Genomic DNA, 22,820 nt, shown 5'->3' with positions numbered 1-22,820 from the left:
CAGCACAGGGTTAGATACAGAGTAAATCTCCCTCTACACTGTCCCCATCAAACACTCCCAGGACAGGTACAGCAGGGGGTTAGATACAGAGTAAATCTCCCTCTACACTGTCCCCATCAAACACTCCCAGGACAGGTACAGCACAGGGTTAGATACAGAGTAAATCTCCCTCTACACTGTCCCCATCAAACACTCCCAGGACAGGTACAACACGGGGTTAGAAACAGAGTAAATCTCCCTCTACACTGTCTCCATCAAACACTCCCAGGACAGGTACAGCACGGGGTTAGATACAGAGTAAAGCTCCCTCTACACTGTCCCCATCAAACACTCCCAGGACAGGTACAGCAGGGGGGTTAGATACAGAGTAAATCTCCCTCTACACTGTCCCCATCAAACACTCCCAGGACAGGTACAGCAGGGGGTTAGATACAGAGTAAATCTCCCTCTACACTGTCCCCATCAAACACTCCCAGGACAGGTACAGCACGGGGTTAGATACAGAGTAACGCTCCCTCTACACGGTCCCCATCAAACTCTCCCAGGACAGGTACAGCACGGGGTTAAAAACTGCGTTCGCAGCTTGAAGCCGGGGTGCATGTGGAATGAGGAATTCCCACAATGCCTTGGCAGAGCCGAGAGTGAGCGGCAGATTCCACGAGGGACGCTGGGGGTGGGGGTGACAGGAGAAAATGACCCCACATACCGTCCGTTTGCACAAGGGTGGGGGGGGGTGGTCGGGGGTGGGGGGAGTAATTGTGACCTCCTGCCACATGGGGCGCCGACTGTTGTTGTTCAGACCCCGTTTCCCTTTGGCATCTCCCTATTCCCCATTGGAACTGCAGCCAAACAATGTTCTGACTGAAGCAGCATCAGCGCTCCGCCCTGTCTCTCGTTTTCTCTTAAAGTTTGTCTTTCCTCTCCTCAGGGGGCTGCTCTGAAGTATCTGCCGACCATCGTCAACCACGTGATGCTGGTGTTCGACCCAAGTGAACTCAGGTAGCCCTCCGTGTGTAACCTGGACGCCTCTGTACTCTCAGCACTGCACATCCTGCCTAGCACACGCACACGCACTCGCCCCACCCGAGCTTTGAACCCACAGGCTCCCACTCCGTCTGCCCACGTTGGCCGCTCTCCCCGTCACCACCCCCACACCCACCCCCCCCCGAGGCTGCTCAACCATGGCAGGCCTCGGCGTCGCACCCCTATCCCCCTCCAACCCGGGGGACGCTTTTCAGCCGTGCCATTGAGCGAGGGATTCGATTTTGGTCGGGCCAGCGCTGGAGGAGGCCCTTCAGCCCATCCGAGTCCATGCTGGCTCTCTATAAGTCAATCCAGTCAGTCCCATTCTGCCCGCTCTATCCCCGTATCCCCGCAAGTTTATTTCCCTCGAATGTCCATCCAATTCCCTTTTGAAATCATTCATCGTCTCCGCTTCCCCCCCCCCTCGTGGGCAGCGAGTTCCAGCTCATTCCCACTCGCTGTGTAAAAAAGTTCCTCCTCACACCCCCCCAGACTCCTGTATCTCTTAACCAAACCCTTAAATCTGTGTCCCCCTAGACCTTGCACCATCAGCCAATGGGAACAGCTTCTCTTTGTCTACCTTATCCAAACCTGTCAGAATCTTGTCCACATCCAACAAATCTCCAACACAAAAACAGAATTACCTGGAAAAACTCAGCAGGTCTGGCAGCATCGGCAGAGAAGAAAAGAGTTGACGTTTCGAGTCCTGATGACCCTTCGACCGAACTGGTCCATCAAATCTCCCCTCAATCTCCTTTGCTCCAAGGAGAACAACCCCAGCTTCTCCAACCCAACCTTATAGTTAAAACCCCTCATCCCTGGAACCATTCTGGTAAATCTCCTCCGCACCCTCTCAGGGACCCTCACATCCTTCCTAAAGTGTGGTGACCAGAACTAGACACAATACTCTAGTTGCAGCCTAACCAGAGTTTTAGAAAGGTTCAGTATAACGTCCCTGCTTTTGTACTCAATGCCTCTCTTTATGAAGCCCAAGATCCCATAAGTTTTACTAACCACTCTCTCAATGTTTCCTGCCTCCTTGAAAGATCGATGCGCATGAACCCACAGCTCCCCCCTTGGATAAGGCTGCCTTACATTGACTATCCTCACTTACACTTGCCTCTGTTTCCCTCTGCAGTGTCCTCTTTACCAAGTTCATCCAGAGTATCCCTGACAACCAGTTAGTGCGGCAAAAGCTGAACTGTATGTGTAAGGTGGTGGAGAGTGAGCTCTTCAAACTGCCGGGTGAGTGGAGCGCGCAGCCTGGAGTGATGCTGGCACTTCCCAGTCAGCCCAGCGCATCCTGGAGTAAGTCTGAGGACAGTGAGTTACAGGAGAGTGAGGAGAGAGTTAGTTGCAGGACAGAGAGCTAGAGAGGGAGTTACAGGACAGAGAGAGGGGGAGTTGCAGGACAGAGAGAGAGAGAGGGGGAGTTACAGGACAGAGAGAGAGAGAGGGGGAGTTACAGGACAGAGAGAGAGAGAGGGGGAGTTACAGGACAGAGAGAGGGGGAGTTGCAGGACAGAGAGAGAGAGAGGGGGAGTTACAGGACAGAGAGAGAGAGAGGGGGAGTTACAGGACAGAGAGAGGGGGAGTTACAGGACAGAGAGAGGGGGAGTTACAGGACAGAGAGAGGGGGAGTTACAGGACAGAGAGAGAGAGAGGGGGAGTTACAGGACAGAGAGAGGGGGAGTTGCAGGACAGAGAGAGAGAGAGGGGGAGTTACAGGACAGAGAGAGAGAGAGGGGGAGTTACAGGACAGAGAGAGAGAGAGGGGGAGTTACAGGACAGAGAGAGGGGGAGTTGCAGGACAGAGAGAGAGAGAGGGGGAGTTACAGGACAGAGAGAGAGAGAGGGGGAGTTACAGGACAGAGAGAGAGGGGGAGTTACAGGACAGAGAGAGAGAGAGGGGGAGTTACAGGACAGAGAGAGAGAGAGGGGGAGTTACAGGACAGAGAGAGAGAGAGGGGGAGTTACAGGACAGAGAGAGAGGGGGAGTTACAGGACAGAGAGAGAGAGAGGGGGAGTTACAGGACAGAGAGAGAGAGAGGGGGAGTTACAGGACAGAGAGAGAGAGAGGGGGAGTTACAGGACAGAGAGAGAGGGGGAGTTACAGGACAGAGAGAGAGGGGGAGTTACAGGACAGAGAGAGAGAGAGGGGGAGTTACAGGACAGAGAGAGAGGGGGAGTTACAGGACAGAGAGAGAGGGGGGGAGTTACAGGACAGAGAGAGAGAGAGGGGGAGTTACAGGACAGAGAGAGAGAGAGGGGGAGTTACAGGACAGAGAGAGAGGGGGAGTTACAGGACAGAGAGAGAGAGGGGGAGTTACAGGACAGAGAGAGAGGGGGAGTTACAGGACAGAGAGAGAGAGGGGGGGAGTTACAGGACAGAGAGAGAGAGGGGGAGTTACAGGACAGAGAGAGAGAGAGGGGGAGTTACAGGACAGAGAGAGAGAGATGGGGAGTTACAGGACAGAGAGATAGAGAGGGGGAGTTACAGGACAGAGAGAGAGAGAGTGTTACAGGACAGAGAGAGAGAGAGGGGGAGTTACAGGACAGAGAGAGAGGGGGAGTTACAGGACAGAGAGAGAGAGGGGGAGTTACAGGACAGAGAGAGAGAGAGGGGGAGTTACAGGACAGAGAGAGAGAGAGGGGGAGTTACAGGACAGAGAGAGAGAGAGGGGGAGTTACAGGACAGAGAGAGAGAGAGGGGGAGTTACAGGACAGAGAGAGAGGGGGAGTTACAGGACAGAGAGAGAGAGAGGGGGAGTTACAGGACAGAGAGAGAGGGGGAGTTACAGGACAGAGAGAGAGAGGGGGAGTTACAGGACAGAGAGAGAGAGAGGGGGAGTTACAGGACAGAGAGAGAGAGAGGGGGAGTTACAGGACAGAGAGAGAGAGGGGGAGTTACAGGACAGAGAGAGAGAGAGGGGGAGTTACAGGACAGAGAGAGAGAGAGGGGGAGTTACAGGACAGAGAGAGAGAGAGGGGGAGTTACAGGACAGAGAGAGAGAGAGGGGGAGTTACAGGACAGAGAGAGAGGGGGAGTTACAGGACAGAAAGAGAGAGAGGGGGAGTTACAGGACAGAGAGAGAGAGAGGGGGAGTTACAGGACAGAGAGAGAGAGAGGGGGAGTTACAGGACAGAGAGAGAGAGAGGGGGAGTTACAGGACAGAGAGAGAGAGGGGGAGTTACAGGACAGAGAGAGAGAGAGGGGGAGTTACAGGACAGAGAGAGAGAGAGGGGAGTTACAGGACAGAGAGAGAGAGAGGGGGAGTTACAGGACAGAGAGAGAGGTGGAGTTACAGGACAGAGAGAGAGAGAGGGGGAGTTACAGGACAGAGAGAGAGGGGGAGTTACAGGACAGAGAGAGAGAGAGGGGGAGTTACAGGACAGAGAGAGAGGGGGAGTTACAGGACAGAGAGAGAGAGGGGGAGTTACAGGACAGAGAGAGAGAGAGGGGGAGTTACAGGACAGAGAGAGAGAGGGGGAGTTACAGGACAGAGAGAGAGGGGGAGTTACAGGACAGAGAGAGAGAGAGGGGGAGTTACAGGACAGAGAGAGAGGGGGAGTTACAGGACAGAGAGAGAGAGGGGGGGAGTTACAGGACAGAGAGAGAGAGGGGGAGTTACAGGACAGAGAGAGAGAGAGGGGGAGTTACAGGACAGAGAGAGAGAGATGGGAGTTACAGGACAGAGAGAGAGAGAGGGGGAGTTACAGGACAGAGAGAGAGGGGAGATACAGGACAGAGAGAGAGAGGGGGAGTTACAGGACAGAGAGAGAGAGGGGGAGTTACAGGACAGAGAGAGAGAGGGGGAGTTACAGGACAGAGAGAGAGAGAGGGGGAGTTACAGGACAGAGAGAGAGAGAGGGGGAGTTACAGGACAGAGAGAGAGAGAGGGGGAGTTACAGGACAGAGAGAAAGAGAGGGGGAGTTACAGGACAGAGAGAGAGAGAGGGGGAGTTACAGGACAGAGAAAGAGAGAGGGGGAGTTACAGGACAGAGAGTGAGAGAGGGGGAGTTACAGGACAGAGAGAGAGAGAGGGGGAGTTACAGGACAGAGAGAGAGAGGGGGAGTTACAGGACAGAGAGAGAGAGAGGGGGAGTTACAGGACAGAGAGAGAGGGGGAGTTACAGGACAGAGAGAGAGAGGGGGAGTTACAGGACAGAGAGAGAGAGAGGGGGAGTTACGGGACAGAGAGAGAGGGGGAGTTACAGGACAGAGAGAGAGGGGGAGTTACAGGACAGAGAGAGAGAGGGGGAGTTACAGGACAGAGAGAGAGAGGGGGAGTTACAGGACAGAGAGAGAGAGGGGGAGTTACAGGACAGAGAGAGAGGGGGAGTTACAGGACAGAGAGAGAGAGAGGGGGAGTTACAGGACAGAGAGAGAGAGAGGGGGAGTTACAGGACAGAGAGAGAGGGGGAGTTACAGGACAGAGAGAGAGGGGGAGTTACAGGACAGAGAGAGAGAGAGGGGGAGTTACAGGACAGAGAGAGAGGGGGAGTTACAGGACAGAGAGAGAGGGGGAGTTAAAGGACAGAGAGAGAGAGGGGGAGTTACAGGACAGAGAGAGAGGGGGAGTTACAGGACAGAGAGAGAGAGGGGGAGTTACAGGACAGAGAGAGAGAGGGAGTTACAGGACAGAGAGAGAGAGAGAGGGGGAGTTACAGGACAGAGAGAGAGAGAGGGGGAGTTACAGGACAGAGAGAGAGAGGGGGAGTTACAGGACAGAGAGAGAGGGGGAGTTACAGGACAGAGAGAGAGAGAGAGGGGGAGTTACAGGACAGAGAGAGAGAGAGGGGGAGTTACAGGACAGAGAGAGAGAGAGAGAGGGAGTTACAGGACAGAGAGAGAGAGAGGGGGAGTTACAGGACAGAGAGAGAGAGAGGGGGAGTTACAGGACAGAGAGAGAGAGAGGGGGAGTTACAGGACAGAGAGAGAGAGGGGGAGTTACAGGACAGAGAGAGAGAGAGGGGGAGTTACAGAACAGAGAGAGAGAGAGTGTTACCGGACAGAGAGAGAGAGAGGGGGAGTTACAGGACAGAGAGAGAGGGGGAGAGTTACAGGACAGAGAGAGAGAGGGAGTTACAGGACAGAGAGAGAGAGAGGGGGAGTTACAGGACAGAGAGAGAGAGAGGGGGAGTTACAGGACAGAGAGAGAGAGAGTGTTACCGGACAGAGAGAGAGAGAGAGAGTGTTACCGGACAGAGAGAGAGAGAGGGGGAGTTACAGGACAGAGAGAGAGGGGGAGTTACAGGACAGAGAGAGAGGGGGAGTTACAGGACAGAGAGAGAGAGAGGGGGAGTTACAGGACAGAGAGAGAGAGAGGGGGAGTTACAGGACAGAGAGAGAGAGAGGGGGAGTTACAGGACAGAGAGAGAGGGGGAGTTACAGGACAGAGAGAGAGGGGGAGTTACAGGACAGAGAGAGAGAGAGGGGGAGTTACAGGACAGAGAGAGAGAGAGGGGGAGTTACAGGACAGAGAGAGAGAGAGGGGGAGTTACAGGACAGAGAGAGAGAGAGGGGGAGTTACAGGACAGAGAGAGAGGGGGAGTTACAGGACAGAGAGAGAGGGGGAGTTACAGGACAGAGAGAGAGGGGGAGTTACAGGACAGAGAGAGAGAGAGGGGGAGTTACAGGACAGAGAGAGAGAGAGGGGGAGTTACAGGACAGAGAGAGAGAGAGGGGGAGTTACAGGACAGAGAGAGAGAGAGGGGGAGTTACAGGACAGAGAGAGAGGGGGAGTTACAGGACAGAGAGAGAGAGAGGGGGAGTTACAGGACAGAGAGAGAGGGGGAGTTACAGGACAGAGAGAGAGGGGGAGTTACAGGACAGAGAGAGAGAGAGGGGGAGTTACAGGACAGAGAGAGAGAGAGGGAAGTTACAGGACAGAGAGAGAGAGAGGGGGAGTTACAGGACAGAGAGAGAGAGAGGGGGAGTTACAGGACAGAGAGAGAGGGGGAGTTACAGGACAGAGAGAGAGGGGGAGTTACAGGACAGAGAGAGAGGGGGAGTTACAGGACAGAGAGAGAGAGAGGGTGAGTTACAGGACAGAGAGAGAGAGAGGGGGAGTTACAGGACAGAGAGAGAGAGAGGGGGAGTTACAGGACAGAGAGAGAGGGGGAGTTACAGGACAGAGAGAGAGGTGGAGTTACAGGACAGAGAGAGAGGGGGAGTTACAGGACAGAGAGAGAGGGGGAGTTACAGGACAGAGAGAAAGGGGGAGTTACAGGACAGAGAGAGAGGGGGAGTTACAGGACAGAGAGAGAGGGGGAGTTACAGGACAGAGAGAAAGGGGGAGTTACAGGACAGAGAGAGAGAGAGGGGGAGTTACAGGACAGAGAGAGAGGGGGAGTTACAGGACAGAGAGAGAGGGGGAGTTACAGGACAGAGAGAGAGAGAGGGGGAGTTACAGGACAGAGAGAGAGAGAGGGAAGTTACAGGACAGAGAGAGAGAGAGGGGGAGTTACAGGACAGAGAGAGAGAGAGGGGGAGTTACAGGACAGAGAGAGAGGGGGAGTTACAGGACAGAGAGAGAGGGGGAGTTACAGGACAGAGAGAGAGGGGGAGTTACAGGACAGAGAGAGAGAGAGGGTGAGTTACAGGACAGAGAGAGAGAGAGGGGGAGTTACAGGACAGAGAGAGAGAGAGGGGGAGTTACAGGACAGAGAGAGAGGGGGAGTTACAGGACAGAGAGAGAGGTGGAGTTACAGGACAGAGAGAGAGGGGGAGTTACAGGACAGAGAGAGAGGGGGAGTTACAGGACAGAGAGAAAGGGGGAGTTACAGGACAGAGAGAGAGGGGGAGTTACAGGACAGAGAGAGAGGGGGAGTTACAGGACAGAGAGAGAGAGAGGGGGAGTTACAGGACAGAGAGAGAGAGGGGGAGTTACAGGACAGAGAGAGAGAGAGGGGGAGTTACAGGACAGAGAGAGAGGTGGAGTTACAGGACAGAGAGAGAGAGAGGGGGAGTTACAGGACAGAGAGAGAGGGGGAGTTACAGGACAGAGAGAGAGGGGGAGTTACAGGACAGAGAGAGAGAGAGGGGGAGTTACAGGACAGAGAGAGAGAGAGGGGGAGTTACAGGACAGAGAGAGAGAGGGGGAGTTACAGGACAGAGAGAGAGAGAGAGGGGGAGTTACAGGACAGAGAGAGAGGGGGAGTTACAGGACAGAGAGAGAGAGAGGGGGAGTTACAGGACAGAGAGAGAGGGGGAGATTTAGGACAGAGAGAGAGGGGGAGTTACAGGACAGAGAGAGAGGGGGAGTTACAGGACAGAGAGAGAGGGGGAGTTACAGGACAGAGAGAGAGAGAGGGTGAGTTACAGGACAGAGAGAGAGAGAGGGGGAGTTACAGGACAGAGAGAGAGAGAGGGGGAGTTACAGGACAGAGAGAGAGGGGGAGTTACAGGACAGAGAGAGAGGGGGAGTTACAGGACAGAGAGAGAGGTGGAGTTACAGGACAGAGAGAGAGGGGGAGTTACAGGACAGAGAGAGAGGGGGAGTTACAGGACAGAGAGAAAGGGGGAGTTACAGGACAGAGAGAGAGGGGGAGTTACAGGACAGAGAGAGAGAGAGGGGGAGTTACAGGACAGAGAGAGAGAGGGGGGGAGTTACAGGACAGAGAGAGAGGGGGATTTACAGGACAGAGATAGAGGGGGAGTTACAGGACAGAGAGAGAGGGGGAGTTACAGGACAGAGAGAGAGAGGGAGTTACAGGACAGAGAGAGAGGGGGAGTTACAGGACAGAGAGAGAGGGGGAGTTACAGGACAGAGAGAGAGGGGGAGTTACAGGACAGAGAGAGAGAGAGGGGGAGTTACAGGACAGAGAGAGAGAGGGGGGGAGTTACAGGACAGAGAGAGAGGGGGATTTACAGGACAGAGAGAAAGGGGGAGTTACAGGACAGAGAGAGAGTGGGAGTTACAGGACAGAGAGAGAGAGAGGGGGAGTTACAGGACAGAGAGAGAGAGGGGGAGTTACAGGACAGAGAGAGAGAGAGGGGGAGTTACAGGACTGAGAGAGAGGTGGAGTTACAGGACAGAGAGAGAGAGAGGGGGAGTTACAGGACAGAGAGAGAGGGGGAGTTACAGGACAGAGAGAGAGGGGGAGTTACAGGACAGAGAGAGAGAGAGGGGGAGTTACAGGACAGAGAGAGAGAGAGGGGGAGTTACAGGACAGAGAGAGAGAGAGGGGGAGTTACAGGACAGAGAGAGAGAGGGGGAGTTACAGGACAGAGAGAGAGAGAGAGGGGGAGTTACAGGACAGAGAGAGAGGGGGAGTTACAGGACAGAGAGAGAGAGAGGGGGAGTTACAGGACAGAGAGAGAGGGGGAGTTACAGGACAGAGAGAGAGGGGGAGTTACAGGACAGAGAGAGAGAGACAGGGGGAGTTACAGGACAGAGAGAGAGAGAGGGGGAGTTACAGGACAGAGAGAGAGAGAGAGGGGGAGTTACAGGACAGAGAGAGAGGGGGAGTTACAGGATAGAGAGAGAGGGGGAGTTACAGGACAGAGAGAGAGAGAGAGGGGGAGTTACAGGACAGAGAGAGAGGGGGAGTTACAGGATAGAGAGAGAGGGTGAGTTACAGGACAGAGAGAGAGGGGGAGTTACAGGACAGAGAGAGAGGGGGAGTTACAGGACAGAGAGAGAGAGGGGGAGTTACAGGACAGAGAGAGAGAGAGGGGGAGTTACAGGACAGAGAGAGAGAGAGGGGCAGTTACAGGACAGAGAGAGAGGGGGAGTTACAGGACAGAGAGAGAGGGGGAGTTTCAGGACAGAGAGAGAGAGAGAGGGGGAGTTTCAGGACAGAGAGAGAGGGGGAGTTACAGGACAGAGAGAGAGGGGGAGTTACAGGACAGAGAGAGAGAGAGGGGGAGTTACAGGACAGAGAGAGAGAGAGGGGGAGTTACAGGACAGAGAGAGAGAGAGGGAGTTACAGGACAGAGAGAGAGGGGGAGTTACAGGACAGAGAGAGAGAGAGGGGGAGTTACAGGACAGAGAGAGAGAGAGGGGGAGTTACAGGACAGAGAGAGAGAGAGGGAGTTACAGGACAGAGAGAGAGGGGGAGTTACAGGACAGAGAGAGAGAGAGGGGGAGTTACAGGACAGAGAGAGAGGGGGAGTTACAGGACAGAGAGAGAGGTGGAGTTACAGGACAGAGAGAGAGGGGGAGTTACAGGACAGAGAGAGAGAGGGGGAGTTACAGGACAGAGAGAGAGAGAGGGGGAGTTACAGGACAGAGAGAGAGAGAGGGGGAGTTACAGGACAGAGAGAGAGAGAGGGGGAGTTACAGGACAGAGAGAGAGAGAGGGGGAGTTACAGGACAGAGAGAGAGGGGGAGTTACAGGACAGAGAGAGAGGGGGAGTTACAGGATAGAGAGAGAGAGAGGGGGAGTTACAGGACAGAGAGAGAGAGAGGGGCAGTTACAGGACAGAGAGAGAGGGGGAGTTACAGGACAGAGAGAGAGGGGGAGTTACAGGACAGAGAGAGAGAGAGGGGGAGTTACAGGACAGAGAGAGAGAGAGGGGGAGTTACAGGACAGAGAGAGAGGGGGAGTTACAGGACAGAGAGAGAGGGGGAGTTACAGGACAGAGAGAGAGGTGGAGTTACAGGACAGAGAGAGAGGGGGAGTTACAGGACAGAGAGAGAGAGGGGGAGTTACAGGACAGAGAGAGAGGGGGAGTTACAGGACAGAGAGAGAGGGGGAGTTACAGGACAGAGAGAGAGGGGGAGTTACAGGACAGAGAGAGAGGGGGAGTTACAGGACAGAGAGAGAGGGGGAGTTACAGGACAGAGAGAGAGAGAGGGGGAGTTACAGGACAGAGAGAGAGGGGGAGTTACAGGACAGAGAGAGAGGTGGAGTTACAGGACAGAGAGAGAGGGTGAGTTACAGGACAGAGAGAGAGGGGGAGTTACAGGACAGAGAGAGAGGGGGAGTTACAGGACAGAGAGAGAGGGGGAGTTACAGGACAGAGAGAGAGGGGGAGTTACAGGACAGAGAGAGAGAGAGGGGGAGTTACAGGACAGAGAGAGAGAGAGGGGGAGTTACAGGACAGAGAGGGAGAGAGGGGGAGTTACAGGACAGAGAGAGAGGGGGAGTTACAGGACAGAGAGAGAGAGAGGGGGAGTTACAGGACAGAGAGAGAGAGAGGGGGAGTTACAGGACAGAGAGGGAGAGAGGGGGAGTTACAGGACAGAGAGAGAGAGAGGGGGAGTTACAGGACAGAGAGAGAGGGGGAGTTACAGGACAGAGAGAGAGAGAGGGGGAGTTACAGGACAGAGAGAGAGAGGAAGTTACAGGACAGAGAGAGAGAGAGGGGGAGTTACAGGACAGAGAGAGAGAGAGAGGGGGAGTTACAGGACAGAGAGAGAGGGGGAGTTACAGGACAGAGAGAGAGAGAGGGGGAGTTACAGGACAGAGAGAGAGAGAGGGGGAGTTACAGGACAGAGAGAGAGAGAGGGGGAGTTACAGGACAGAGAGAGAGGGGGAGTTACAGGACAGAGAGAGAGGGGGAGTTACAGGACAGAGAGAGAGAGAGGGGGAGTTACAGGACAGAGAGAAAGGGGGAGTTACAGGACAGAGAGAGAGGGGGAGTTACAGGACAGAGAGAGAGAGGGGGAGTTACAGGACAGAGAGAGAGGGGGAGTTACAGGACAGAGAGAGAGGGGGAGTTACAGGACAGAGAGAGAGAGAGGGGGAGTTACAGGACAGAGAGAGAGAGGGAGTTACAGGACAGAGAGAGAGGGGGAGTTACAGGACAGAGAGAGAGAGAGGGGGAGTTACAGGACAGAGAGAGAGAGAGGGGGAGTTACAGGACAGAGAGAGAGGGGGAGTTACAGGACAGAGAGAGAGGGGGAGTTACAGGACAGAGAGAGAGAGAGAGGGGGAGTTACAGGACAGAGAGAGAGAGAGAGGGGGAGTTACAGGACAGAGAGAGAGAGAGAGGGGGAGTTACAGGACAGAGAGAGAGAGAGAGGGGGAGTTACAGGACAGAGAGAGAGAGAGGGGGAGTTACAGGACAGAGAGAGAGGGGGAGTTACAGGACAGAGAGAGAGGGGGAGTTACAGGACAGAGAGAGAGAGAGAGGGGGAGTTACAGGACAGAGAGAGAGAGAGAGGGGGAGTTACAGGACAGAGAGAGAGAGAGAGGGGGAGTTACAGGACAGAGAGAGAGGGGGAGTTACAGGACAGAGAGAGAGAGAGGGGGAGTTACAGGACAGAGAGAGAGAGGGGGAGTTACAGGACAGAGAGAGAGAGAGAGGGGGAGTTACAGGACAGAGAGAGAGGGGGAGTTACAGGACAGAGAGAGAGAGGGAGTTACAGGACAGAGAGAGAGAGAGGGGGAGTTACAGGACAGAGAGAGAGAGAGGGGGAGTTACAGGACAGAGAGAGAGAGAGGGGGAGTTACAGGACAGAGAGAGAGGGGGAGTTACAGGACAGAGAGAGAGGGGGAGTTACAGGACAGAGAGAGAGAGAGGGGGAGTTACAGGACAGAGAGAGAGAGGGGGAGTTACAGGACAGAGAGAGAGAGGGGGGGAGTTACAGGACAGAGAGAGAGAGAGGGGGAGTTACAGGACAGAGAGAGAGAGAGGGGGAGTTACAGGACAGAGAGAGAGAGAGGGGGAGTTACAGGACAGAGAGAGAGAGAGGGGGAGTTACAGGACAGAGAGAGAGAGAGGGGGAGTTACAGGACAGAGAGAGAGAGAGGGGGAGTTACAGGACAGAGAGAGAGAGAGGGGGAGTTACAGGACAGAGAGAGAGAGAGGGGCAGTTACAGGACAGAGAGAGAGAGAGGGGGAGTTACAGGACAGAGAGAGAGGGGGAGTTTCAGGACAGAGAGAGAGGGGGAGTTACAGGACAGAGAGAGAGAGAGGGGGAGTTACAGGACAGAGAGAGAGAGAGGGGGAGTTACAGGACAGAGAGAGAGAGAGGGAGTTACAGGACAGAGAGAGAGGGGGAGTTACAGGACAGAGAGAGAGAGAGGGGGAGTTACAGGACAGAGAGAGAGAGAGGGGGAGTTACAGGACAGAGAGAGAGAGAGGGGGAGTTACAGGACAGAGAGAGAGAGAGGGGGAGTTACAGGACAGAGAGAGAGAGAGGGGGAGTTACAGGACAGATAGAGAGGGGGAGTTACAGGACAGAGAGAGAGGGGGAGTTACAGGATAGAGAGAGAGAGAGGGGGAGTTACAGGACAGAGAGAGAGAGAGGGGGAGTTACAGGACAGAGAGAGAGAGAGGGGGAGTTACAGGACAGAGAGAGAGAGAGGGGGAGTTACAGGACAGAGAGAGAGAGAGGGGGAGTTACAGGACAGAGAGAGAGAGAGGGGGAGTTACAGGACAGATAGAGAGAGAGGGGGAGTTACAGGACAGAGAGAGAGAGAGGGGGAGTTACAGGACAGAGAGAGAGAGAGGGGGAGTTACAGGACAGATAGAGAGAGAGGGGGAGTTACAGGACAGAGAGAGAGAGAGGGGGAGTTACAGGACAGAGAGAGAGAGAGGGGGAGTTACAGGACAGAGAGAGAGAGAGGGGGAGTTACAGGACAGAGAGAGAGAGAGGGGGAGTTACAGGACAGATAGAGAGGGGGAGTTACAGGACAGAGAGAGAGGGGGAGTTACAGGATAGAGAGAGAGAGAGGGGGAGTTACAGGACAGAGAGAGAGAGAGGGGGAGTTACAGGACAGAGAGAGAGAGAGGGGGAGTTACAGGACAGAGAGAGAGAGGGGGAGTTACAGGACAGAGAGAGAGGGGGAGTTACAGGACAGAGAGAGAGAGAGGGGGAGTTACAGGACAGAGAGAGAGGGGGAGTTACAGGACAGAGAGAGAGAGAGGGGGAGTTACAGGACAGAGAGAGAGAGAGGGGGAGTTACAGGACAGAGAGAGAGGGGGAGTTACAGGACAGAGAGAGAGGGGGAGTTGCAGGACAGAGAGAGAGAAAGGGGGAGTTACAGGACAGAGAGAGAGAGGGGAGTTACAGGACAGAGAGAGAGAGAGAGGGAGTTACAGGACAGAGAGAGAGGGGGAGTTACAGGACAGAGAGAGAGAGAGAGGGAGTTACAGGACAGAGAGAGAGAGAGGGGGAGTTACAGGACAGAGAGAGAGAGAGGGGGAGTTACAGGACAGAGAGAGAGAGAGTGTTACAGGACAGAGAGAGAGAGAGGGGGAGTTACAGGACAGAGAGAGACGGGGAGTTACAGGACAGAGAGAGATGGGGAGTTACAGGACAGAGAGAGAGAGAGAGGGAGTTACAGGACAGAGAGAGAGAGAGGGGGAGTTACAGGACAGAGAGAGAGGGGGAGTTACAGGACAGAGAGAGAGGGGGAGTTACAGGACAGAGAGAGAGAGAGGGGAGTTACAGGACAGAGAGAGAGAGAGGGGGAGTTACAGGACAGAGAGAGAGAGAGGGGGAGTTACAGGACAGAGAGAGAGAGAGGGGGAGTTACAGGACAGAGAGAGAGAGAGGGGGAGTTACAGGACAGAGAGAGAGAGGGGGAGTTACAGGACAGAGAGAGAGGGGAGTTACAGGACAGAGAGAGAGAGAGGGGGAGTTACAGGACAGAGAGAGAGAGAGGGGGAGTTACAGGACAGAGAGAGAGAGAGGGGGAGTTACAGGACAGAGAGAGAGGGGGAGTTACAGGACAGAGAGAGAGAGAGGGGGAGTTACAGGACAGAGAGAGAGAGGGGAGTTACAGGATAGAGAGAGAGAGAGGGGGAGTTACAGGACAGAGAGAGAGGGGGAGTTACAGGACAGAGAGAGAGAGAGGGGGAGTTACAGGACAGAGAGAGAGAGAGGGGGAGTTACAGGACAGAGAGAGAGGGGGAGTTACAGGACAGAGAGAGAGAGAGGGGGAGTTACAGGACAGAGAGAGAGGGGGAGTTACAGGACAGAGAGAGAGGGGGAGTTACAGGATAGAGAGTGAGAGAGGGGGAGTTACAGGACAGAGAGAGAGGTGGAGTTACAGGACAGAGAGAGAGGGGGAGTTACAGGATAGAGAGAGAGAGAGGGGGAGTTACAGGACAGAGAGAGAGGGGGAGTTACAGGACAGAGAGAGAGAGAGGGGGAGTTACAGGACAGAGAGAGAGGTGGAGTTACAGGATAGAGAGAGAGAGAGGGGGAGTTACAGGACAGAGAGAGAGAGAGGGGGAGTTACAGGACAGAGAGAGAGGGGGAGTTACAGGACAGAGAGAGAGAGAGGGGGAGTTACAGGACATAGAGAGAGAGAGGGGGAGTTACAGGACAGAGAGAGAGGGGGAGTTACAGGACAGAGAGAGAGAGAGGGGGAGTTACAGGACAGAGAGAGAGAGAGGGGGAGTTACAGGACAGAGAGAGAGGGGAGATACAGGACAGAGAGAGAGAGGGGGAGTTACAGGACAGAGAGAGAGGGGGAGTTACAGGACAGAGAGAGAGAGAGGGGGAGTTACAGGACAGAGAGAGAGAGAGGGGGAGTTACAGGACAGAGAGAGAGGGGAGATACAGGACAGAGAGAGAGAGGGGGAGTTACAGGACAGAGAGAGAGGGGGAGTTACAGGACAGAGAGAGAGAGAGGGGGAGTTACAGGACAGAGAGAGAGAGAGGGGGAGTTACAGGACAGAGAGAGAGGGGGAGTTACAGGACAGAGAGAGAGAGAGGGGGAGTTACAGGACAGAGAGAGAGGGGGAGTTACAGGACAGAGAGAGAGAGAGGGGGAGTTACAGGACAGAGAGAGAGAGAGGGGGAGTTACAGGACAGAGAGAGAGAGAGGGGGAGTTACAGGACAGAGAGAGAGAGAGGGGGAGTTACAGGACAGAGAGAGAGAGAGGGGGAGTTACAGGACAGAGAGAGAGAGAGGGGGAGTTACAGGACAGAGAGAGAGAGAGGGGGAGTTACAGGACAGAGAGAGAGGGGGAGTTACAGGACAGAGAGAGAGAGAGGGGGAGTTACAGGACAGAGAGAGAGAGAGGGGGAGTTACAGGACAGAGAGAGAGAGAGTGTTACAGGACAGAGAGAGAGAGAGGGGGAGTTACAGGACAGAGAGAGAGGGGGAGTTACAGGACAGAGAGAGAGGGGGAGTTACAGGACAGAGAGAGAGAGAGGGGGAGTTACAGGACAGAGAGAGAGGGGGAGTTACAGGACAGAGAGAGAGGGGGAGTTACAGGACAGAGAGAGAGGGGGAGTTACAGGACAGAGAGAGAGGGGGAGTTACAGGACAGAGAGAGAGGGGGAGTTACAGGACAGAGAGAGAGGGGGAGTTACAGGACAGAGAGAGAGAGAGGGGTAGTTACAGGACAGAGAGAGAGAGAGGGGGAGTTACAGGACAGAGAGAGAGAGAGTGTTACAGGACAGAGAGAGAGAGAGGGGGAGTTACAGGACAGAGAGAGAGGGGGAGTTACAGGACAGAGAGAGAGGGGGAGTTACAGGACAGAGAGAGAGGGGGAGTTACAGGACAGAGAGAGAGAGAGGGGGAGTTATAGGACAGAGAGAGAGAGAGGGGGAGTTACAGGACAGAGAGAGAGAGGGGGAGTTACAGGACATAGAGAGAGAGGGGGAGTTACAGGACAGAGAGAGAGGGGGAGTTACAGGACAGAGAGAGAGGGGGAGTTACAGGACAGAGAGAGAGGGGGAGTTACAGGACAGAGAGAGAGGGGGAGTTACAGGACAGAGAGAGAGAGAGGGGGAGTTACAGGACAGAGAGAGAGAGGGGGGGAGTTACAGGACAGAGAGAGAGAGAGAGGGGGAGTTACAGGACAGAGAGAGAGAGAGGGGGAGTTACAGGACAGAGAGAGAGAGAGGGGGAGTTACAGGACAGAGAGAGAGGGGGAGTTACAGGACAGAAAGAGAGAGAGGGGGAGTTACAGGACAGAGAGAGAGAGAGGGGGAGTTACAGGACAGAGAGAGAGGGGAGTTACAGGACAGAGAGAGAGAGGGGGAGTTACAGGACAGAGAGAGAGAGGGGGAGTTACAGGACAGAGAGGAGAGAGGGGAGTTACAGGACAGAGAGAGAGAGAGGGGGAGTTACAGGACAGAGAGAGAGAGAGGGGGAGTTACAGGAGAGAGAGAGAGAGGGGGAGTTACAGGACAGAGAGAGAGAGGGGAGTTACAGGACAGAGAGAGAGAGAGGGGAGTTACAGGACAGAGAGAGAGGGGGAGTTACAGGACAGAGAGAGAGAGGGGGAGTTACAGGACAGAGAGAGACGGGGAGTTACAGGACAGAGAGAGAGAGGGGGAGTTACAGGACAGAGAGAGAGAGAGGGGGAGTTACAGGACAGAGAGAGAGAGGGGGAGTTACAGGACAGAGAGAGAGGGGGAGTTACAGGACAGAGAGAGAGAGAGGGGAGTTACAGGACAGAGAGAGAGAGGGGGAGTTACAGGACAGAGAGAGAGGGGGAGTTACAGGACAGAGAGAGAGAGAGGGGAGTTACAGGACAGAGAGAGAGAGAGGGGGAGTTACAGGACAGAGAGAGAGGGGGGAGTTACAGGACAGAGAGAGAGAGAGAGGGGAGTTACAGGACAGAGAGAGAGAGAGGGGGAGTTACAGGACAGAGAGAGAGGGGGAGTTACAGGACAGAGAGAGAGGGGGAGTTACAGGACAGAGAGAGAGAGGGGGAGTTACAGGACAGAGAGAGAGAGAGGGGAGTTACAGGACAGAGAGAGAGAGAGGGGGAGTTACAGGACAGAGAGAGAGAGAGGGGGAGTTACAGGACAGAGAGAGAGAGAGGGGGAGTTACAGGACAGAGAGAGAGAGAGGGGGAGTTACAGGACAGAGAGAGAGAGAGGGGGAGTTACAGGACAGAGAGAGAGAGAGGGGGTGTTACAGGACAGAGAGAGAGGGGGAGTTACAGGACAGAGAGAGAGGGGGAGTTACAGGACAGAGAGAGAGAGAGGCAGAGGGGGAGTTACAGGACAGAGAGAGAGGGGGGAGTTACAGGACAGAGAGAGAGAGAGGGGGAGTTACAGGACAGAGAGAGAGAGGGGGAGTTACAGGACAGAGAGAGACGGGGAGTTACAGGACAGAGAGAGAGAGGGGGGGAGTTACAGGACAGAGAGAGAGACAGGGGGAGTTACAGGACAGAGAGAGAGAGGGGGAGTTACAGGACAGAGAGAGAGAGAGGGGGAGTTACAGGACAGAGAGAGAGAGAGGGGGAGTTACAGGACAGAGAGAGAGGGGGAGTTACAGGACAGAGAGAGAGAGAGGGGAGTTACAGGACAGAGAGAGAGAGAGGGGGAGTTACAGGACAGAGAGAGAGGGGAGTTACAGGACAGAGAGAGAGAGAGGGGGAGTTACAGGACAGAGAGAGAGGGGGAGTTACAGGACAGAGAGAGAGGGGGAGTTACAGGACAGAGAGAGAGAGGGGGAGTTACAGGACAGAGAGAGAGAGGGGGAGTTACAGGACAGAGAGAGAGAGGGGGTGTTACAGGACAGAGAGAGAGAGAGGGGGAGTTACAGGACAGAGAGAGAGGGGGAGTTACAGGACAGAGAGAGAGAGGGGGAGTTACAGGACAGAGAGAGAGAGGGGGAGTTACAGGACAGAGAGAGAGGGGGAGTTACAGGACAGAGAGAGAGAGAGGGGGAGTTACAGGACAGAGAGAGAGAGAGGGGGAGTTACAGGACAGAGAGAGAGGGGGAGTTACAGGACAGAGAGAGAGGGGGAGTTACAGGACAGAGAGAGGGGGAGTTACAGGACAGAGAGAGAGAGAGGGGGAGTTACAGGACAGAGAGAGAGAGAGGGGGAGTTACAGGACAGAGAGAGAGAGAGGGGGAGTTACAGGACAGAGAGAGAGAGGGAGTTACAGGACAGAGAGAGAGAGAGGGGGAGTTACAGGACAGAGAGAGAGAGAGGGAGAGTTACAGGACAGAGAGAGAGAGAGGGGGAGTTACAGGACAGAGAGAGAGAGAGGGGGAGTTACAGGACAGAGAGAGAGAGAGGGGGAGTTACAGGACAGAGAGAGAGAGAGGGGGAGTTACAGGACAGAGAGAGAGAGAGGGGGAGTTACAGGACAGAGAGAGAGAGAGGGGGAGTTACAGGACAGAGAGAGAGAGAGGGGGAGTTACAGGACAGAAAGAGAGGGGAGATACAGGACAGAGAGAGAGAGGGGGAGTTACAGGACAGAGAGAGAGGGGGAGTTACAGGACAGAGAGAGAGAGAGGGGGAGTTACAGGACAGAGAGAGAGAGAGGAGGAGTTACAGGACAGAGAGAGAGAGGGGAGTTACAGGACAGAGAGAGAGAGAGGGGGAGTTACAGGACAGAGAGAGAGAGAGGGGGAGTTACAGGACAGAGAGAGAGGGGGAGTTACAGGACAGAGAGAGAGGAGGAGTTACAGGACAGAGAGAGAGAGAGGGGGAGTTACAGGACAGAGAGAGAGAGAGGGGGAGTTACAGGACAGAGAGAGAGAGAGGGGGAGTTACAGGACAGAGAGAGAGAGAGGGGGAGTTACAGGACAGAGAGAGAGGGGGAGTTACAGGACAGAGAGAGAGAGAGGGGGAGTTACAGGACAGAGAGAGAGAGAGGGGGAGTTACAGGACAGAGAGAGAGAGGAGTGTTACAGGACAGAGAGAGAGTGAGGGGGAGTTACAGGACAGAGAGAGAGGGGGAGTTACAGGACAGAGAGAGAGGGGGAGTTACAGGACAGAGAGAGAGGAGGGGGAGTTACAGGACAGAGAGAGAGAGAGGGGGAGTTACAGGACAGAGAGAGAGAGAGGGGAGTTACAGGACAGAGAGAGAGAGAGGGGGAGTTACAGGACAGAGAGAGAGGGGGAGTTACAGGACAGAGAGAGAGGGGGAGTTACAGGACAGAGAGAGAGGGGGAGTTACAGGACAGAGAGAGAGAGAGGGGGAGTTATAAGACAGAGAGAGAGAGAGGGGGAGTTACAGGACAGAGAGAGAGGGGGAGTTACAGGACAGAGAGAGAGGGGGAGTTACAGGACAGAGAGAGAGGGGGAGTTACAGGACAGAGAGAGAGGGGGAGTTACAGGACAGAGAGAGAGGGGGAGTTACAGGACAGAGAGAGAGGGGGAGTTACAGGACAGAGAGAGAGAGGGGGAGTTACAGGACAGAGAGAGAGAGAGGGGGAGTTACAGGACAGAAGAGAGAGGGGGAGTTACAGGACAGAGAGAGAGAGAGGGGGAGTTACAGGACAGAGAGAGAGAGAGGGGGAGTTACAGGACAGAGAGAGAGGGGGAGTTACAGGACAGAGAGAGAGGGGGAGTTACAGGACAGAGAGAGAGAGAGGGGGAGTTACAGGACAGAGAGAGAGGGAGTTACAGGACAGAGAGAGGGGGAGTTACAGGACAGAGAGAGAGAGGGGGAGTTACAGGACAGAGAGAGAGAGAGGGGGAGTTACAGGACAGAGAGAGAGAGAGGGGGAGTTACAGGACAGAGAGAGAGAGAGGGGGAGTTACAGGACAGAGAGAGAGAGAGGGGGAGTTACAGGACAGAGAGAGAGAGAGGGGGAGTTACAGGAAAGAGAGAGAGAGAGAGAGGGGGAGTTACAGGACAGAGAGAGAGAGAGGGGGAGTTACAGGACAGAGAGGGAGAGAGGGGGAGTTACAGGACAGAGTGAGAGAGAGGGGGAGTTACAGGACAGAGAGAGAGAGAGTGGGAGTTACAGGACAGAGAGAGAGGGGGAGTTACAGGACAGAGAGAGAGGGGGAGTTACAGGACAGAGAGAGAGGGGGAGTTACAGGACAGAGAGAGAGAGAGGGGAAGTTACAGGACAGAGAGAGAGGGGGAGTTACAGGACAGAGAGAGAGAGAGTGTTACAGGACAGAGAGAGAGAGAGGGGGAGTTACAGGACAGAGAGAGACGGGGAGTTACAGGACAGAGAGAGATGGGGAGTTACAGGACAGAGAGAGAGAGAGAGGGAGTTACAGGACAGAGAGAGAGAGGGGGAGTTACAGGACAGAGAGAGAGGGGGAGTTACAGGACAGACAGAGAGAGAGGGGGAGTTACAGGACAGAGAGAGAGAGAGGGGGAGTTACAGGACAGAGAGAGAGAGAGAGGGGGAGTTACAGGACAGAGAGAGAGGGGGAGTTACAGGACAGAGAGAGAGAGAGGGGGAGTTACAGGACAGAGAGAGAGAGAGGGGGAGTTACAGGACAGAGAGAGAGAGAGGGGGAGTTACAGGACAGAGAGAGAGAGAGGGGGAGTTACAGGACAGAGAGAGAGAGAGTGTTACAGGACAGAGAGAGAGAGAGGGGGAGTTACAGGACAGAGAGAGAGGGGGAGTTACAGGACAGAGAGAGAGAGGGGGAGTTACAGGACAGAGAGAGAGAGAGGGGGAGTTACAGGACAGAGAGAGAGAGAGTGTTACAGGACAGAGAGAGAGAGAGGGGGAGTTTCAGGACAGAGAGAGAGAGGGGGAGTTTCAGGACAGAGAGAGAGGGGGAGTTACAGGACAGAGAGAGAGGGGGAGTTACAGGACAGAGAGAGAGGGGGAGTTACAGGACAGAGAGAGAGAGAGGGGGAGTTACAGGACAGAGAGAGAGAGGGGGAGTTACAGGACAGAGAGAGAGGGGGAGTTACAGGACAGAGAGAGAGGGGGGGAGTTACAGGACAGAGAGAGAGGGGGGAGTTACAGGACAGAGAGAGAGGGGGAGTTACAGGACAGAGAGAGAGGGGGAGTTACAGGACAGAGAGAGAGGCGGAGTTACAGGACAGAGAGAGAGGGGGAGTTACAGGACAGAGAGAGAGAGAGGGGGGAGTTACAGGACAGAGAGAGAGGGGGAGTTACAGGACAGAGACAGAGAGAGGGGGAGTTACAGGACAGAGAGAGAGAGAGGGGAGTTACAGGACAGAGAGAGAGAGAGGGGGAGTTACAGGACAGAGAGAGAGAGAGGGGGAGTTACAGGACAGAGAGAGAGAGAGGGGGAGTTACAGGACAGAGACAGAGAGAGGGGGAGTTACAGGACAGAGAGAGAGAGAGAGGGGGAGTTACAGGACAGAGAGAGAGAGAGGGGGAGTTACAGGACAGAGAGGGAGAGAGGGGGAGTTACAGGACAGAGAGAGAGAGAGGGGGAGTTACAGGACAGAGAGAGAGAGAGGGGGAGTTACAGGACAGAGAGAGAGGGGGAGTTACAGGACAGAGAGAGAGGGGGAGTTACAGGACAGAGAGAGAGGGGGAGTTACAGGACAGAGAGAGAGAGAGGGGGAGTTACAGGACAGAGAGAGAGGGGGAGTTACAGGACAGAGAGAGAGGGGGAGTTACAGGACAGAGAGAGAGGGGGAGTTACAGGACAGAGAGAGAGAGAGGGGAGTTACAGGACAGAGAGTGAGGGGGGAGTTACAGGACAGAGAGAGAGAGAGGGGGAGTTACAGGACAGAGAGAGAGAGAGGGGGAGTTACAGGGCAGAGAGAGAGAGAGGGGGAGTTACAGGACAGAGAGAGAGAGAGGGGGAGTTACAGGACAGAGAGAGAGAGAGGGGGAGTTACAGGACAGAGAGAGAGAGAGGGGGAGTTACAGGACAGAGAGAGAAGAGGGGGAGTTACAGGACAGAGAGAGAGGGGGAGTTACAGGACAAGAGATAGAGAGGGGGAGTTACAGGACAGAGAGAGAGGGGAGTTACAGGACAGAGAGAGAGAGAGGGGGAGTTACAGGACAGAGAGAGAGAGAGGGGGAGTTACAGGACAGAGAGAGAGAGGGGGAGTTACAGGACAGAGAGAGAGGGGGAGTTACAGGACAGAGAGAGAGAGAGGGGGAGTTACAGGACAGAGAGAGAGAGAGGGGGAGTTACAGGACAGAGAGAGAGAGGGAGTTACAGGACAGAGAGAGAGAGGGAGTTACAGGACAGAGAGAGAGGGGAGTTACAGGACAGAGAGAGAGGGGG

General features: G+C 54.9%; 1 protein-coding gene across 3 annotated transcripts in view; it reads left to right on the top strand.

Moving 5' to 3' along the window:
- Positions 1-22,820, top strand: part of dock5 (dedicator of cytokinesis 5) — a 171,275-nt gene that overhangs the window by 85,258 nt on the left and 63,197 nt on the right. For all 3 annotated transcript variants that reach the window (XM_041209787.1, XM_041209785.1, XM_041209786.1), the window contains exons 24-25: positions 929-999; positions 2,162-2,268. In XM_041209787.1, coding sequence (XP_041065721.1) covers positions 929-999; positions 2,162-2,268 — 178 coding nt within the window. The remainder of the gene's footprint in view (positions 1-928; positions 1,000-2,161; positions 2,269-22,820) is intronic.

Source organism: Carcharodon carcharias, chromosome 17 (genome assembly GCF_017639515.1).
Source record: "Carcharodon carcharias isolate sCarCar2 chromosome 17, sCarCar2.pri, whole genome shotgun sequence".
Taxonomy (NCBI): Eukaryota; Metazoa; Chordata; class Chondrichthyes; order Lamniformes; family Lamnidae; genus Carcharodon; species Carcharodon carcharias.
This window is presented reverse-complemented; position numbering and strand designations above follow the sequence as displayed.